The sequence below is a fragment of the Mauremys reevesii genome, linkage group 5 (genome assembly GCF_016161935.1).
Source record: "Mauremys reevesii isolate NIE-2019 linkage group 5, ASM1616193v1, whole genome shotgun sequence".
NCBI lineage: Eukaryota > Metazoa > Chordata > Testudines > Geoemydidae > Mauremys > Mauremys reevesii.
Genome location: NC_052627.1, coordinates 20,132,230 through 20,149,060, shown reverse-complemented (window position 1 = coordinate 20,149,060; position 16,831 = coordinate 20,132,230). Strand labels below are relative to the sequence as shown.

The window sequence follows — 16,831 nt, the reverse complement described above, 5'->3', positions numbered from 1 at the left end:
TTTGTAGCCCTTAAACATTTATATCCTAGTAGTCAGATGCCTGTCTAAATCCTCTTTTGAATCCCATTGACCTCCTCCCCTCAATAATATTTGTGGAAGTGAGTTCCTTAGGAGCATTATGCATTGTTTTTTTAAAAATTACTCTTTTTAGCAGTGCTAAAGTTGTGGCTTTTTAATTTCATTGAGTGACTCCTGATCTCTACCTTACAGAAGGGTAAATAGGATCATATGAGTGACCTTCTCTGTACCATTCATTATTTTATGCACCTCAGTCATATCACGCTCTTTTTCTTCAAATAATCTTATTAGTCTCACCACATGTGGAAGCCTTCCTAATCATTTTCATTGTCAGTTTTTCAACCCTCCATACTTACTATATCATGTTTGAGGTTGGGTGGCCAAAACTGAATATAGTAGTCCAGGTGAGGGCAAAACATGGATTTTATACAATGTCATATTTTTCATTATTAGTTTCTATTCCTTTCTTAATACAAAGCAACTTCTTGCTGGATTTCTTTAATAATTATTGTCAAAGAGGAAATGTTTCCATTCAGCTGTCTGCAAAGACCCCCAGATTTTTCTCCTGAGTGTTTAGTTCATTAGATGCCATCATTGTGTACCATTCAGAGCTTAAAGATTTCGTTTCTTTAGCAGCCTGCTGCAGAGGACTCCTCATAATGCCACAATGTACAGAAATCAAGATAAGCAGCTGATGGGTCTAGGAAGCAATATAATGCAAAATGATAGTATCAAAAGGTGGCCTACTATAAAAGAGCCAGAGCTAATCCCCAAAAGTTTGTAGAAAAAATGTAATCATGCCTAATTTCTCCAGTGGAGGAGGGGTGACAGTTTACTGAACCAAAGAGACAGGATATTTGTAAGCAAAAATGCTGTTATATTTCTTGCAGACATTTTCTTTTCACTTCTATAGCACCATCCATCTGAAAGCCTCAAAGCCCTTTACAGATATTAATTAATTAAGCCTCACAACAACCTTGTGTGGCAGGTAAATATTATTGCATCTATTTTACAAATGGGGAAACAAACACAGAGAGGTTAAGTGTCATGCATAAGGTTACACAGCAAGTCAGTAACAGAGCTAGGAACAGATCCCAGGAGTTCTGACTGCCAGTTACCTTCTGTAACCTGAAGATAACTGTAGTGAGGAGCCAGCACTAGCTAAAGGATCAATCTGGCGGCGTTCTACGAAACCAACAAAAACATCAACTTGGCTGTTTTTCTCTCAAAGGCTGCCCTCTCCTTACTGCACTGCTCCACCTGGTACCCATCCCTTCAGGAACAGACTGTTGTGATGCCTTCCATGTGCAGAACATGGCCAATTAGGCATTACCGTTACTCACCAGAACTGGCTGGGCATCTCAGTGTTAGCATTTATGCTGTTTGTTGAACTCTCTAATCATCCAATTCTGTTTTCTGTTGCTTTTTTTGTTAAGCTGAGCATTTGGGGGCCGGGACAATAATTATGTCAACTCTGTGCCATTTTATATGACAATTATGCTTAAAGCTAGAAAAGCAGTAACTTTAAAGGATGACAGGGTGGGGGAGCCCTTTCCTCAGATATAGGGCTTGATCCTACACACCCAATTGAATGGTGACTTCCGTGGTGCAGAACCAGGCACATACTGAAGCAAAAGTTTTCACCCATTCAGTTTCTGTTGTTACGTTGCCCAACTCTAATGAGGCTGCTCACTTGCCAAAAGACATGGCCCACTAATGATCCGATCCAAAAGCTGATTGAAGCCAAAAGGGTTCTTTTCATTGACCTCAGTGGTCTTTGGATCAGACCTTAAGAATGTCCATGACTAAACAGCAGGTTTTTGTCACGTAGTTTGAGACTGAGAAAGCCAATGAGATGTTTTTGTTCTAAAAAATCTGCAGTATCTTCGACTAATGAGACATGCTCTGCCTCTGTTCAAACCCACCTGCTTTGGCTGAATGACATTTAAATATAATGTTCCATAGCCTAGAATGACTGTAATGATAAAGAAAAGTGCATGTGGAAAACTGTAGATAAATACCAGTGAAATATGTAGAGATCCATGAGTGAGTGTCTCGTTATTTATATGTAGTGATGTGTGTGTGGGAGGGGACAGAGAATAGATGAAATGTATGGTACAAAGGCTTGAGTTGGGGATGGACATGTAACTCACAAGTGAGTGAGACTATCCTAAATGAGTGACATTCAACCCTTGATTCCATCCCACACCATCATTTATTCTGTATATGTCATATATGCTGCTAAAATAATATTTTAAGACTGTTTTGGAGTTTTTAAATAGGATTGTTTTGTGTCACCATCACTCTAACTGCAGGATGCAAAAACCTCAAAAAATGAGCTAGAATTGTTTTTCTATATCCTAAAAATGCAACAGCTTTAATGTCTGATATCTCAGGATCTTGCAGGGCAAGAAGCAAGTGCTAGGTCCTCAAATGGAGAGCTCCTGTTTCCAGCCATGCATGGTCATATGATATCAAATGTTAGTCATATGAAATTTTTAACTGTAAATAAAAGCTGTAAGTAAGGCAGAACTGAATCTAACCATCTCAAACCTTGGATAGTATAAATTTGGAAGAGAAGAAGCACAGTGGCAAGTTAATTTAAAAAAAACAACAATGAATGCCAGCCGTTTGATGCTACTTTTGGGGCTGGGATGTTAAGTCCTACTGGGGATGGATTAGTGCAGGGGTGGCCAACCTGTGGCTCCGGAGCCACCTGCGGCTCTTCATAAGCTAAACTTCCATTGACCTGTATGGCTCCAGGGTTGGGCTCTCTATGGCCTATTTTTGTTGATCTTCCACTGTTGCTTAAAATGGTGTGTTGTCCAAATCCCTGTTGCAACAAGAAATGCTTCATTTGTCTTCAAGTTGCAAGGAATCCTTGGGTTTCAGGTTTAATCACATCGGTGTTCATTTTCTTAGCACAGGTGCAGCAGTGAACAGCAGCGAAAGCCTCCCTCCATCCTCATCTGTTAACGACATCTCCTCCATGTCCACTGACCAAACCCTGGCATCTGACACCGACAGCAGCTTGGAAGCTTCTGCAGGACCCCTCGGTTGTTGCAGGTGACTAGCCGCCTGCCTGCGAAACCCAACGTTCTTCAGAAGATGAGGCAATTTAGGGGGAAACTAATAACAAGAATAAACGATGGAAAGGAAGAGAAATAAAAGATAAAGATTTAAATGAAACAAAACCCTTTTCAGCCTGCTTCTCCTACAGAGTTATGTAATGCAGCTAAGCTCAAGTATATATTTAACTTATAGTTGCTCTGCTTTGGTCTTCTTCCAATGATGCTTACTGAAAAAAAAAGGGAATTAAAGAAGCCTTTTTTTTCCAAAAAATGTAAAATTAATGGCTGCAAAACCAGTAACCTGCAACCGTCCTTTTCACACTGGCATGACAAGTTGTGCAGTAGCCACTCTACGTATGTATGTGTGTGTATCTGATTTCACGATCTTGCTAATCTATTTTATCTACTTCTGCCCATGTAGACAGATATACACACACAGTTATCTCACTACATGTACAGCACACACACAAATGTGTATGATAGTATGTGCAACTGTGTATCTCTATACATTATATACAGATACCCAGTATGTACTCTAGAACTAATTGGCCCATTTCATGTGAACTACATAAATACATCTGTAACATATTGCCAGTATATAATCTGTTCAATTTGTTCATTAAGTTGTATATCATATAAGATTTGTAAAAGCAAAAATAATAAGTCAAGCCTGAGCTCTCTCAGACCCTTGAAGATGTAGCACCCAAATTTCAACTGATATATATATTTTTAATAATACTGGTTTGTACGAAGGATGCACCGAATGGAGATTTACAAGGAAAATGTGCATCAGTGGTGCATGCTAACATTTGTTGCTTTGATTTTTAGAACAGATGAGAGTTAGGACCAGGTTAAAAGGAAGCACATCTGTCTTTGGGAGCTGTTGGGGTTGAGGATGGAGGAGTTGTCCTGTGAATACCTAATATCTCAGCCCACAAGGACTTCAGAGACAAACTTTTCATAGTGATAATACAGTGAGTTATTTTTCTTAGATAGGCTTATCATTGTTAATTATAGTGTGTATGTGTGTGTTAGGGGCTAAAATGTGTGGGGATAGGCTCAGATAACAAGAAGGATGTACACAATTTTTATGTATCATTTATGACTAGGTGCTTGGTAAGCCAGGATTGCAGACAAGGGATGTTTGCAGTCTACTCCCTCTCTAGGTATTTGTTGCTGCAAAGGAGTTGAATTCCCTTTAAATAATTTCCCTTGTGGGAATTACATTACTTGGACAACATTGATTCTATAGTTCCTTTCAGCCTTTTTTCCCACTGGTGACAAATCAGCAGATTCCTCAAAATGCTTCATCAACTGGGCTATACATAGCAGGTTAGTAAATTGAATGGTCAAATATTCTCATACACAATAGGCTTTGCCTTTGTTTAACAGCCAGGAGCCAAGCTGGGAGTGTAACAATCAGGGTCTCAGGCAGCTTTTGCATATTTCTAAAGAAGCCAATATTGAGTAAATATTCATTGGATTTTGACAGATAATACTACTTTGAACTTGCCACAGAGAGTAGTGTCAGGTCTTTTAGCAGCATACAGCAACACTACACAATTGTTTAGGGCAAGTGAAGAACAGTTTTTCCTCCTGAAACAGCAATGAGGATTTTAGGTAGGCAAAATGCAATTGTCTGAGTTGGAATTTAACCAGGATTCTAGGGTTCACATCTCTCTCCTCTTATTCAAATGTGCTGTGCCATCTGTAATGTATGCCTCATCCAAATGGCAGGACGAGTTAATTTAAATAGCTTATTCTATTTAACTGTAATGTGTGACAATTTTTGAATCTACAACTATTTGACTGGACAGTTGACAAATCTGTCATCCCTAAGCTGGGGAAAATATCTGAATATCAACTGAGATTTTGTCCAAAGTAAAAAGCAAACAATAAAGCTTCCACTCAAGTATGTAAAATAAAAATAAAGAATAAATGTAATGTAATCTCAGAGTTAGTTGCTCTGAGTGGTCTTGAAATTACACTATAAAGTAATTTTTCCCCAGGTATGTTTTTGGTGGCTTTTTTTCCATTACATTTTTTCATATATTGAAAACAAAATTATGTATGTGATTTTTCTAAAAACTCAGTTACAGCAGTAGGTGTGAAAGCAATAAGTATAAACAAATTACTACTGCTAAATAGATTTAGCAATATTCTCTCTTAAAGCCATGAAACATCAAATCATTGTTTAGCAACATGACCTTAATCCAGCCTCAGGTGAATGCAAATACTAGTGAAAGGGTTTAAAGGGATACCGCAATGCAGTGTAGGTGTGTCAAAAGCAATAACACTGAGGGGGACTCCTTAGCAATAATAGCAGTTATCAGCTCCAGATGTCAATCTTCATACATTAACACTAGTAAAATATAGAGAATTCACCTCCATTTTATATCCTCTTGGCATGCAGCATTTTGGGTTGTCTTCTCAACCAAAAAAAGGATGAGCCACTTGGAGTGACAGATTATTAAATGAGTGTAACTAACTACAAACATGCCATAGACTTGAAGACTTTCAGAACAATTTCAGTGCAGTGAACATAGCTACATGGGCAGTAGCTGGGAAGTGCTTTTTAGAGAGCTACTTAAGGTGTGTGGAAACTCTCCCAAGTTTAATCTGTCAAAACTAGAACAATGACCACTCTCTTGTGCAATACCATTCATTTTTCCCTGGGCTCATGAAAAGGGGTGCAGTCACCATAAAAGACGTCCTAGTGATTGTATTCCTTATCATAGGAATTCCTATAGTGGCAGTTTATCTAAATGCCTGTCTAAGGCTCTGATTCAGCAAAACACCAATGCATGTGCCTAAGTCACACACAGGTCAATGGGGCTTATACTTAAGCATGTGCTTTAGTCCTTTGCTGAATAGGGATGAACCTACTTAAGTGCTTTCCTAAAACAACAGTCATAGCATTTCTTTTTGTCCTTAAATTTGTCAATCTTCCTTTTGGGCAGCTCTGCTCTTTGAAGGGTGCAAGGCTCTCCACCCTGGACAAAGCTATCAGCAAATGAGCAATAGACCTTGGCGGATCTGTCAGAGCTGGAGTAACAACCTCTCAAACATGAATAGTATCATTCATTTTCCCTTGGCTCAGGAAGTTGATGCTGTCAGCATGTAACCTAAAGGAATACAGGTACCAATCAATTAGAAACGACAGTGACTGATGCTCTGTAAATACCTATAGATGGATAAAAACCTTCATAGTTTCTAGAAGTTCCAGACATCTGTGTTTCAAGCCTTTTCTCCATTAGTTCAATATTGTAGCCAGCATGAAATGATGGTTGCTCTTATTCTCTCTCTTGCCAGTGATTTTTAAATCTACCTGTTTTTAATAATGTTAATTAATACCTCACACTTGTATACTTTTATCTGAAGCTTTCAAAGTGCTTTACAGCTAAAATAATGGAGAGAATGACACACATTCTGGCTAAGGGCTAGATGTAATGCCTGAAGCTGCAGATAGGCACCTATGCACTTCTGAAATATCCCACTAGGCGCCTATCTCTCATTGACTTCCATTGAAGTTAGGTGCCTATGTGCTTTTGAAAATTCCATTAGGCACCTATCTGCATCTTCAGGTGTCTGATACCTTTAAATATCTGCCCTTAAATGACTTCCTTAAATCATGTTGATAGCCACCTGCAGAGTAAGGTGATTGCCCATCTCTGTTCTGAACACTAATTAAAGTCACTTTAAGAAAGTGTAAAGGAAGGAAATGATTGAAGAACCTTTCCAATGGGGCATCAAGGGCATCTTTCTAAGTTTCTGGATGGTATGAGAACCCTACAGGAATTACAGTGTACTAATGCTTCTAAGAGATTGGTATTTTTCCTTGATTGAACGTGAAGGAGGTTGAAATAAACAGATGGTTCTGCAGGTCTAGCTATTGGTACTGAGATTAACCTTGCTCCTATAGACTTGCTGGCTGTTGGAAGAGGGGTTTCTTTTTAGGTTTGCTTTGGTTATGCAACACCCACAATGCATGACTGACTAATCAGCTCCCTTATAGAAAAATAAAGAATGAAGTAGAAAATAATCACCAGCCTATAGAATTTAAATAGAGGTATAATTTTCTGCTATAAGATTCTAAAGATTGATTAAAGAAATCTACAGAAAGGATAATATCCACAGAGCCTTACTGGTTTCAATAAATTCTAAAGAAACATTCCATGAGGATTGTAATGTATCTTTAGACAATTAAGGTATTTAAGTTGGTCCAACACTGAGATTTTTGCAACTCACATTCTTCTTCTGAATTATTCTAGTTTACATGGGATTCCTGATGTAACCTCAAGTTGAGTAGATTACTATATTGCATAGCATTTAAGTGGAAGTACATTCATGGTAGCTTATTTTGTTTCTCAAAACCAGAACCAAGATGACTAGTACATCTTTAAGTCATTGCATTTTTCTTTTGAAATTCTTTTCTTCATGGCATAAACCTGTAACTCCAAGAGGTGGCAACATTGGCTAGATCAGATGATGCTGTGGCAGTACCACTCTGCTAAATTTACAAGCCAAGCTGAGGCTCCCACATGTGGTTTCACCTTCAGGCTGTTACCTGGTGTTTACTGAAGAAACTAGACTTATGTCAGTGCCCTGAGGGCAATTTCCATAACACTGTCCCTTCCTTAAATGCAATCCAAGTTAATACTATTCAGTAGAGCTGGTTGGAAGTTTTCTAACATTTTGTTTTTCAACTGAACATGCAGATTCATCAGAACCCAAACTGTTTGTGAGAAAGGGTTGGTTTTGATGAAGTTTCCAATTTGAAAAATTTTGGAGGGAAGAAAAAGTTTTGAAATTGCCACAACGTCCCAATTGACCTGATCTAATTTGTATTATTATGATCAGTTTCCAGAAAATTTTTACTTTTTGTCCCTATTTGGGACTAGACAAATTTTTAAAATCTCTAAAATTCTCATATTTCCTACCCAGCTATACTCTTTAGTGTTTCTGAGGAGAGGAACACAGAATGAAAACCTGTTGGGAAAGAATTAGATTTTTGTTAAATAGTCAGGCAAACACAACTCTGAGTTAGGTGTTTAGGTTTGTATTTTTTTGTGGGGTGCACGTGTGTGTGTGTGTTTTTTAGGTTCTTAGAGATATACTAATATTTGATCCAAATTTCTTAATGTGGACAATGACCCTGTAAATTTAATCAAACCATGCATCTTCAAGAATCTGAAAGTTGTGCTTGTTTGAATTTACATCAGTTTTCAAAGGATACTGTTAACTTGTGGCAGGCTCAAGACGAACTTTAAATAAATATACCTCCTACACCAAAAAAAATAAATGTTCAGCAGATTTGAATATTCCATAACTATGTAATGTCTTAATTAGAAAAAAAATTGTTTGTCATCTTTATTGATGAGTTGGAAAATAGCTCTGTCCAATGGAATTTAGTGGAATCCATGAGATATATTAGGAACTTGTCAGTAAGACCCAAAATCTCTTTTAGGTATTGATTGCGAGAGCTGAATTGTTTAAACCTCATTTCTGTTCAGTCTCGTCGACAACTGTCAGGTTAAGGCTTTTGGAGAAGGTCCAAGTCTGCAAAAAGAACATTGAAAACTCCTGCCAAGACCAAGTGAGTCATTTCCAGCTGAGGCCGAAAGGTTGAACTGTATATACTCAAGTAAGACTTGGCCACTTTGGAAACTAAAATACCCTCATTGTGCTTATCAGTTTAGATAGGCATGCCTGTTCTCTTTGCTAATTTCCACTGAACAGGGCCATTCTTTTCTTCTAGAAAATCAGATATTTACAATGTAAATAGCTGAACTGATTATTTTCTTCTCTGTAACTAATATGTAATAATCCACCACCCCGTCTTGTTGGATCTTTAAAAAAAAGACCACTGTATGCCTAAATGTAGTTGACCTCTGGCTATTTCCTTGGTCAGGCACGTACTGAGAAGGAAGATCCCAGGGGTTTCAGTGTATATAAAGAATCATGTATATTTAGTAAATTGAGTAAGTGGGACTTACGGCCAGTATACATTAAACAACAATAGTAACAAAATCTCCAAACCCTAACTAGGAAAATGAACTGTTCACCTTGCCATGTCCATTCTGTAATAAGACACCTGCCTGTAGTTCTGCATGAGTGGACTTCAAAGTATAACCGACATTAGGGACTGTAACATATCAGTGTTGATAAAAGTAGATTATTAAAAAAAGCCAACAACAGTTCATCATGAAGACTAGGGGATAAATGTCCAACTTTGTAGCAAGATCCTAGAGTGAAGCAGTAGCCAGAACCAGTAAGCATGGATAAACTGAAGTAGTAACATTTAATGAGGAATGTGACATGTTACCATTTCCCCCTCTTTACATTGTTTTCTTTTTCCCCTTCTATGTTCCCTCTGGTTGGTTTAAGAGGCCCATATTGGCTTTGGTTTCATTCATCAATGTTTTGAGAGTCAATATTGAGCCAATGCATTGTGATAGTTTTGAGTTATTAAAAGCAGAAGGGACTTTCCTTCCCCCTTCATGGCAAAAGGAAATCTTATCTGAGTTCTTCTTGTGAAGATACTTTTCACAGGTGTACTGATTTGCTTTTGTTTAATTGTTTTTTAGTGTTCCAGATAAACCATACTGTGATATAGGGTTTCATTATGCATATCTTCTGCACCCATTAACTTCAGTGAGACTTTGGGGGCACCAAGTCATGTAGGGTCAAGATTCAAATGAAATACTTTAAATACTCTGTTGGTGAAGCCCCAAGTGCACCTCTGTGACTGTACATTGGGAAAGCTGCTGAATTTTACAGAATGGGACCTTCCTTACCTGTGAAGAAACTGTAGTCAATGAGTGAACTTCACTCCTCCTTGTCAGGGGACCTGCATAAGGCCTGTGCTCCACTTATGCCCTATTTTGAGGCGTTAAAGTGTTGTGGAGGCCTTATTAAGGGCTCTCTGCACAGGAGTGTATTTCATCTACTGTGAACATGCATGTATGTCAAGACAGACTGTTCCAATAAGGAATGTTTGGGTTGCTTTCATTAAGAATTAGCTCTATACTAATTTAATTAAAATAGTTTTAGCCAGGAAATCCTATTTTATCTTCATGTGGGGAGTGAAATGAGAGAAGACAAACACAGTGAGCTCTTACAGCCCTCTCTGTTTTCTTGCTCCCTTTCCTTCACCCCTTATTAAATGATGGAGAGTAAATCAGCCTAAAGCAACCCTCAACTTACTTCAATACCTTGAAGGAGCAGAATAGAAAAGAGCGGGGTTTGGGTAACATTACTATTGTAAATCAGTGATAAATGTCTTTTTTTGTTAAGACAGTGATGTGATTAGGCGATGCAGAGCTGAGTACCCTACAGTAACCAGGCAAAACAAGTTGAGCGTTGTGGTCTATTCTTCTTCCAGTTTTCATGCAAAGAAATGGGCCAAAACTAAAACATTTAATTCAAACCCCGTTGATTTGCAGTGCGATTTGGATTTAAAGCCCAAGATCCAAACACCTTTAAAAGGTGGGGGGAGGGGGGATATTTTCCCTTTAAATGTAATTGAAAACTTCCAACACAGGGTTTTTGTGAGGCTTGCACCTCTCCAGCATGGAAGTAAAATTTTTTGTGAGAACGTTTCATGAGATCTCAGCACCACTGAATCCAAATCCACACTCTAGCCCATATTTTGACTTCAAACAAACCTTGAATCCTAAATTATAATGATTCTGTATCAGGATCTGGCCATCGCACTTGCGTATCTCATAATGCCCATTGATCTATAGGGGGAGCTGTGAACCCCTAACTTGAAATGTCAATTCTTTACTCTGCTGGTGTCACTTTTAATTTCACTTGTTTTGGTGAAAAGTAGTTTGTTACAAAAGATTGGTTATGGCAAATAATCTATGATGAATAGCATTTATGGAAATGTGGCAAAACTTTACCTGTCCATTTCTTCATAGGTAAGAGAGCGGTATCATCATTGGGATTAAGATCAGCAAGTGGACTTTGTGCCTGGCAAAAATTAATGAGGAGACTGTAAAGCTGGATTAAGCATATAAATGCAGGTTCTAATTCATTTTAGAAGTTTGGTATGGCTTCAGTCAATTTGAATGGTGGAGGCAGATGTTGGTGTGATGGAAAACTAAAGCCTGATGGTCCTGTAGATTGAAACTGTGGCCAACAACCAGTCATTTTGGCTCTCCTCACATTACTAATGGCACAAGCCTTTCCTTGGTGTGGTTTGTCTCTTATAGAGGTTTTTTGGGGGTAGCATCATACTATTGTTTAGAAAAACATGTTCTCCAATTAAACTGCTCCCTGGCTAAGACCTTCCTCAAACCAATACAAATAAAGTGTGAACTCCATTTCAGGTTAATGAACTGTGCCTTCTCCAGCAGATGGTCATGATTTTTAATCACAATGTTCTTCTGAACTCTCCTATTAACTGCACAGCTTGAAGCCTGAATTGCTAAGCTAGCATGTCTTCAAGAACATGCGATTATGGGTCTCCTAGTGTATGGTGCATTATGAGCAAGTTGAGTTGGTTTGTTTACTAGTGATTTCTTAATGGATTTGTCATATTTTAAAATGGGCCTCAGGGGAGGATTAATTATTGTTTGTCTTGTTGATGCCTCAGTTGAAAGCTCTGTCCATATCCCAGCAGGACACGTATTTGTATATAATAGTAACTGGGCCAGTGAAAAAAAGAGCTACTTTTCTGAATGCTTGTGCTAAGTCTCCTTATAGGGGAGATATTGTAAATGTGGAACAAAGGATTTGAGCACCTAAAACATTTCTTGTTCAAAGGAATTTTGTGAAAGGAATTTCAAGATGGTTAACAACTTCCAGCTCTGGCTGATGTGAGATGCAGGAAGAAAATGTATAATCTCATCTTAAGACAAACTATATGTTTTTTGCAGTGGTGTCATAGCCACGTTGGTTCCAGGATATTAGAGAGACAAGGTGGGTGAGGTGATCTCTTTTACTGGACCAACCTCTGTTGGTTAGAGAGACAAGCCTTCTAGCTACACGGAGCTCTTGCTTTGTCTCTTTCACCAATAGAAGTTGGTCCAATAAAAAGCTATTAACTCATCCCCCTTGTCTCTCTACAAACTATATAGGCAGACATTGAAATCACTGTCTTTCATTTTCCAGGAACAACCAACGGTGTAGGGGATGGAAAATCTTTTAAGGTCATCTACTCACTGATTGACATATGTTGGGTGGGGGGACTCCTCTATAGATATGGGCAAGAAATCATCTGCAGGTGCCATGAAAATACCACTCTGCCATCAACTCCTGCCTAACATCTGAAGACGCACAAATGAAGTGACATTGAAATGGCCATCCTTGAACTGGCCCGTTGAGTCCAGTAGGAGACAGGGATCAGTCCCTGATGCACATAGGTGGTGGAAAACACCCCTCAATGTGCAATAGTATATATGATGGTGCAGAAAACTGTTCTTCTTCGTAATCAATTTATGCCAGGAGGCATCAGGATTATTTGCCTTACATTCTCCAAAACCAGATCTTATCTTTTCAGCTTCAGTCCTACTGCCTTACTCTAAAACTAGGGAAAAGAATTACTAGTGTGCTGAACTCTGATGAGACCCTCCAAGCCAAGAGGAGAGATTTGAGGGAACCCTACAAAGCAAAATGTGGACCAGGTTTGCCAATGAGTTTAAAAAAACCCAAACAAAACAAGCCTTGGGTCTAACCTGTAACAAATTTAGAGTGAACCTGCACTCTTTATTGTAGATCACTGATTTTTTTAATGACCCCAAACACTGTATCTGCGAACCTATCATAAACTGTCCTGGTTGCAGCTCTTGCTGTAAGATTTATATGAGAAGAGGCTATGTTTCAGGTAGAACAATCAGACTCAATCCTGCATGATTTTAACCCCAATTCAAGGGAGCATGAATAAATAGGTTTTATGCAAACTCTTCATTTAAATTTCTTTCTGAAAAACAAAATTGCTAATTTCTGTAGACCCCCCCTAGCCAGAAGTGGAAGGACTGAGAAAAAGAGAGGGAGTGATATTTAAAGTCACTGCACCTAATGAGAAATGAAACCCTATATCTGAATATTGTGAACTTTGGAGTTCTAAGGCAGAGCCCAGGTCAGTGTAGGTTCTTAGCAGTGGCAGAGGATTGCTTTTTGTATTTATTATTCAGTTTCCTGAAAGGTCAGTGCATCTTGTTTAAGTGTAAATGCACTTACCCCTAGTGTTCTCTCTGGCACTTGTAGACCCTCTCATCCTCTTCCCCACTCCAAAAGAGGCAAATTCAACTTGCCTGGATAATTCTGCAACACTCACAGTTGGTGACTCCAGATGGATCAATTGGACAAGTGGCAGTACCACTAAGCTGCTTGCTTTTATCTTGCAGACCGCCTGCATGATCAAGTTCAAATGGAATGAGTATGTTAATGGCAGGGTCACTATAACCTTTCACTCACCAGCAGTAAAATGTACGATTTCTAAAACTTAAGGAATGAATTGTTGTAATGAGTGTTAACTTCCCTTTCTCCTTTTCTGGTGTTAGTGACATTGACCAAATAACAGAAGCATCATGCCAAACAACTTTAGCAGTGCAGCATACAAAGCAATCTACATAGGCACAGCTACTACCCTTTAATGCACCAAGTGTATTGGCACCATTGTGGCTTCAACACAATGAAACCAGAGCTCAGGGACTTGGAGAAAGATTCCACTCCAGATTTGTGATGCATCTCTTTCAGCAAGTCGACTGTAGTATTGTTTTAATTGAAAACCCTTCAGTGCACATAGCACACACTGGGTTTAGAGCTGGACAGGGCAGAGTTGACAACCAAGAATATTCTCCAATTATTCCTTGTCTATGCTGGTTTGTATTACTGTAGGGAGTTAAAACTCACTTCTCTTATCTCCTATGGCTGCAGTTTTCACATTACTCTTCTGAATGTGGCCTTATAAAGCTGTACGTATAACCTCTTTTAGAAGAACACAAGAGAAGGAACATGATGCGAAGCAAGATCATCATCTGAAGGCATTACTGGAAACCAAACCAATGCTCCTATCAGTTCTGTACTGCATTTCTTCCCCTACTGTGTGCAAATTTGGCAGTTTCCACATGTTGATGCTCATGGACATGTCAGGTAATGCTGCTTTTCTGGAAAAAGCACGTTTCTGCAGCTTCAGTAAGTTTACTGTTTTTTTAAAAAAAAAACAGTTGCCAGTTATCTTTATGCTCTGAGTTATATCTTCTCCATGAGAAGACAATGAAGGAAAAACTCAGATGGATCCTTCAGAAGTATCACTGGCAGATGCATTGTATGGTATTTTAGCCATGGCGAGTCATGTGAAAATCATTTGCAGGCCTTTGCTTAAAATCCAACAAAAATTATGGAAACATTTGACTTGGTCTTTCAAAAGGTGGAAGAAAGTATGTTTATGTACACAATAGGGTTTCTCAAACTGGTACAGACTGCTGATAAGCAGGAGACTAGTTCGATGAAACTCACCTACACCAGTGATGAGCTGCCAAAATCTTAACAACGGGTTCCCTATAAAAAGTTCTGATTTAAGGGATGTGCGACAGCATGTATTTTTTGTACCAATAGGGTTACCATACGTCCATATTTTCCCAGGAGGTGATTAAGAACCGAAAAGCCTGACATGTCCAGGAAAATACAGATGTATTTTAACCCTACCTAAAGTTCTTTTTTAAAAAGATGGGGCTGAACTAGAAATGAGCTCCGTTTCACATGTGTGGGTGGTGATCAGGGACAGTCTCAATTTTTGGGTCTTTTTCTTATATAGGCTCCTATTACCCCTCACCCCTGTCCCGATTTTTCACACTTGCTGTCTGGTCACTCTAGGGTGTGCACATGTGTGGGTCCCAGCTGCTCCCTGCCCCCCCCTCATTAAAGCAGGTGTGCAGGGTTACTGCCCTGGGAACTGCAGGGCACCAGTGGATGTGGGGCTGGCTCCAGGGCTAGCTGGAGGCAGGGAGTGACACGGGCTGGCTGTGGGCAAGTGATGCAGACGGCAGGTGGCTGCGGGCAGCTGTGGGCAGAGGCTGGCTGCAGGCAGGGGGTGGCTGGGGGCAGGGGCTGGCTGCGGGTGGCTGGGGGCAGGGGCTGGCTGCGGGCAGGGGCTGGGGCAGGGGGTGGCTGGGGGCAGGGGGAGGGGCTGGGAGCAGCAGGACGCAGCCGGGGACTCACCAGGCAGCAGCAGGAGCCCCAGGGCCAGAGGTCCAAAGAGCAGGAGCAGCAACAGGGCCAGGAGGCAGCCCCCATGGCTCTCGCAGCACAGCGCAGCGCCCCCCGGCGGCCGGGAGGAGGAATTACAGGCTTCCCAGCCAGAGCCCATCAAAGCTTCCCTCGCAGGGAAGCTAGTTAACAAGCGGTTCTAAAACCACTTCTAAATTTAACAACGGGTTCGCGCGAACCGGTGCGAACCGGCTCCAGCTCACCCCTGTCCTACACACAAGAAAATGAATGTGTCAAAATGGAGATGACATGCTTGCATTGTTCTTTCTTTCAGATAGCTTGGTTGTTAGATAATAAATAGAGTTTTGTTTGCTATAATATAGTAAAGGGGAATTATTTCCAGTGGGCATAGCTACATTGCTTTCTCCCCACCGTCACACTGTCTTTCATCTTTCCATTGGGTTTAAGATCAGTGGACTCTGTAATAGCATACATGAAATAAAATATGATCCCAATGAGCCCTGATACAGTAAAAGCAACTGGAGGATGCGGTAACTATGTAGACCCATGCTGAAAGCCCCATTTAAAGTATGTTTAACACAGAGCCTACTTCCCAAACAAAAGCAAGTTATCTACCTGTAATTCTTACCCTCTAAAGTCAATTATTTAGTGGATTCCTACCCTTGGGTATACACTCTGTGTGTGCAACCACACTACATAAGGTAGTGGTAGTACAGAGTGAGGGATCTATTGCAACTGATAACTTTGGGAAAAGATTATCTGTAATTCTTGTTGCTTCCCAAAAATATAATGTATGATGAAACCCTACCATTAGGTCTAGCCTTCAAGTACAGTAAATTAATACACAGTGAGTTCTGTCATAGGGAATGTGGATCCAAAATACCATATGTTTGAAAAATAACTACTTTCAGATCCAGTTTAGTGCATGATGAAATTATATTTCTGATGTGGTGCATCTGTCAGATAATCCAGAAACAAACTGCAATTTGGCAGTGTTGGGAGCTGTCATCAGAAAGCGTCTGACTTTAATACACCTCTACCTTGCTATAACGCTGTCCTCGGGAGCCAAAAAATCTTACCACGTTATAGGTGAAACTGTGTTATATTGAACTTGCTTTGATCCACCGGAGTGCGCAGCCCTGCCCTCCTAGAGCACTGCTTTACCGTGTTATATCTGAATTCGTGTTATATAGAGGTAGCGGTGTATCTTCATCTGTAAATGGTCCCTTTTAGTATCATTCACATACGAGTGGCAGAATCAGGTCCAAAGAGATTGTGATAAAGAATGTGAGTGTGATGTAGCTTTGATAAGTTATACCCATCTATCGAGCTGACTTTTTCTGAATAGTTCCAATTACCTGGTGTTCCAGAGAACCTACATATTTCCAAATCACTTCCGATTGATCATTCTCTATTTAAATCTTAAGGGCTCAGTGAGGTTAGTATTATCATCAACACAACCCTGATGCTCCCTAGCACAGCAAAATTTATGACAATTAGTCTCTCCATAAAGTTAATTTCATGTCTTCTATTTGTAAGTAGAACACTCCAATAAGAGATAT

At 39.7% G+C, this 16,831-nt stretch overlaps 1 protein-coding gene across 5 annotated transcripts in view; it reads left to right on the top strand.

Moving 5' to 3' along the window:
• MAPK10 (mitogen-activated protein kinase 10) overlaps positions 1-11,135 on the top strand; it is a 388,740-nt gene extending 377,605 nt beyond the window's left edge. For 3 of the 5 annotated variants that reach the window (XM_039539665.1, XM_039539662.1, XM_039539666.1), the window contains 5 exons: positions 2,946-3,084; positions 3,918-4,063; positions 6,050-6,228; positions 8,603-8,685; positions 11,015-11,135. In XM_039539665.1, coding sequence (XP_039395599.1) covers positions 2,946-3,084; positions 3,918-3,933 — 155 coding nt within the window. In that variant the 3' untranslated portion in view covers positions 3,934-4,063; positions 6,050-6,228; positions 8,603-8,685; positions 11,015-11,135. Of the gene's footprint in view, positions 1-2,940; positions 3,094-3,917; positions 5,098-6,049; positions 6,229-8,602; positions 8,686-11,014 lie in introns of those variants that run through there. The other 2 variants (XM_039539664.1, XM_039539667.1) reach the window with 2 other exon arrangements.
• The last annotated feature ends 5,696 nt before the right edge of the window (positions 11,136-16,831 follow it).